General features: G+C 42.6%; 1 protein-coding gene across 1 annotated transcript in view; it reads left to right on the top strand.

Moving 5' to 3' along the window:
- The window catches only part of PCSK5 (proprotein convertase subtilisin/kexin type 5), a 491,368-nt gene that overhangs the window by 483,383 nt on the left and 5,916 nt on the right, over positions 1 to 2,069 (top strand). Inside the window, exons 35-36 of the mRNA XM_015409257.1 lie at positions 8 to 90; positions 217 to 274. Of these exons, the coding sequence (XP_015264743.1) occupies positions 8 to 90; positions 217 to 274 (141 nt within the window). The remainder of the gene's footprint in view (positions 1 to 7; positions 91 to 216; positions 275 to 2,069) is intronic.

The following is a 2,069-nucleotide window of genomic DNA, read 5'->3' as shown; positions in this document are numbered from 1 at the left end:
AATGTCATGCCTCCTGCCCTGAACATTACTTTGCAGATCATAATAAAAATACCTGTGAACGGTGCCATCCAACCTGCCATTCTTGCCATGGTAAGATATGACATTACGCTGTTGGGGTATCTTGAAAACATTATCAAAAGTTAATAGCTTTTCTCTTACTTAACTAATATTTTATGAATGCTGCAACATAAGTTCCTGTATACTTACCTGCAACAGCTGAATTTAGTTCTGATATTCTGCAAGCCAAAACTCCTCATGTTATACTTCTTGATTGGTTTCATCTACTCAGGGCACTTTTTGTAGCAGGAACTCCTTTGCCTATTAGGTGACACACCCCTAATGTAGCCAATCCTCCAAGAGCTTACAGTAGCCCGTGTAAGAAGAGCTCTGTAAGCTCTTGGAGGATTGGCTACATTAGGGGTATGTCGCCTAATATGCAAACTGCTACAAAAAGAGCCCTGCCACTGAGTGATTCTACTACTTGTTGAAGTGATTGCAATGTAGTGTTAGTGTTCTGTTAGGTATAAACAGTCTAAATAAAAGGAAGGAGGTAATCGATATCATCAAAAATGTCAACTGTTAGATCCATCCAGGATTTTTTAATTCAGGCTGGTCTGATGTTAGAACAATTTCATCTGGTTCATTTCCAGTGCACTTCATCCATTTTTTCCCCCTCTCCTTGAGCTCTTCATACTGAAAACAGCAATCCTTTGTAGAACAAACAGTGAGAATGCTGGATATCATAAAGAAATAATTAGCCAATTTTAGGAATTGGATTAATAATTAGGAGTGTATTGCAAACACCCACTTGAGCATTTTGCCACAAAATCAGGTATGAAATTAACTTTCTTTCCAGTACTGTCTCTGTTGGGAAGCTTAAAGTAGAAGATGAGAGATACCACTTTCGCCACTTCCTTACTAGCAGTCTCTAGTGGTTTGTACTGGTTCACTTTCAACCCTCCAAGAAATAAAAGATTTAGATAGTTCATTAAGACTATAGTCCTAAGGGCGCTTTCCTGGGAGGAGGCCGAACTGAATAACATGGGAGTTACTTCCAAGTAGATATGATTAGAATTGCTCCCAAAATCAGGAAGCTTTTCATGCAGCAGGTCCCAGGTTCAATCCCCAGCATCCCCCATTAAATGACCTCCAGAAGCACTTCTTTGGGAGGAGGTCTTACAAACACTTTCTTAAGAATTCATGGGATTTTTTTCTACTACACCTCAGCTGAATTGAATTCAGCTTCAGTTTCAGTTAGCCTTTATTGGCATAAAACAATACCTTAAAAGATAATTACTGTAAAAGAGAAATCTCTATATATAATAATTCTCCTGAACTCTCCTGAACATTCCACACGCTCCCAAATCAGTTGACTCCCTGATCTGTCACTCAGAAGCTGTCCCTATCCACTTGCTGCGTTGCCTGAGTCTTGCCTCCAATATTCTAAACAGTTTGCTGTTCCTCTCCCCCCATAGCCAGTCAAAACACATAGGTCATTTGCATATGGGGCCAGATTGGCCTTTGCCTCTAACATTCTAAACAGTTGGCTGCTGCTGTTGGGAGTCATTCAATGTGTCCTGAGGTAAAATACATATCCCAATTTTCCTTTCAACGGTCACTGGAGTAGCCAAAATACATATCCCAATCTTCCCTTAAACGATCACTGGAGTTGCCAATCTCCCTGTGGGGCCTGGAGATCTCCCAGAAATCACCGTGTTCCCCAGCAACAGCACATCATTTCCCCTACAGAAAATTTCCCAGCTATTACAATGGCTGCTTTGGGCAGTGGACTCTATGGCATTATAGCCTGCTGAAGTCCCTCCACACCCCACACCCTGCCCTCCCCAGGCTCTACCCCTCAAATTTACAGTTGGTGCCAGCGCTGGAGGTTAGGAGCTTGGGAGTGCTCCTGGATGCCTCTCTAACAATGGATGCCCAGGTAGCAGCCACTGCCAAACCAGCCTTTTACCACCTCCGGCTGATTAGACAGTTGGTTCCCTTCATCAAATGCAGTGGCTTGGCGACAGTGATCCATGTGATGGTCACCTCGAGATTGGACTACTGTAATG

Source organism: Gekko japonicus, unplaced genomic scaffold, assembly GCF_001447785.1.
Source record: "Gekko japonicus isolate JY-2015 unplaced genomic scaffold, Gekko_japonicus_V1.1 scaffold325, whole genome shotgun sequence".
Taxonomy (NCBI): domain Eukaryota; kingdom Metazoa; phylum Chordata; class Lepidosauria; order Squamata; family Gekkonidae; genus Gekko; species Gekko japonicus.
This window is presented reverse-complemented; position numbering and strand designations above follow the sequence as displayed.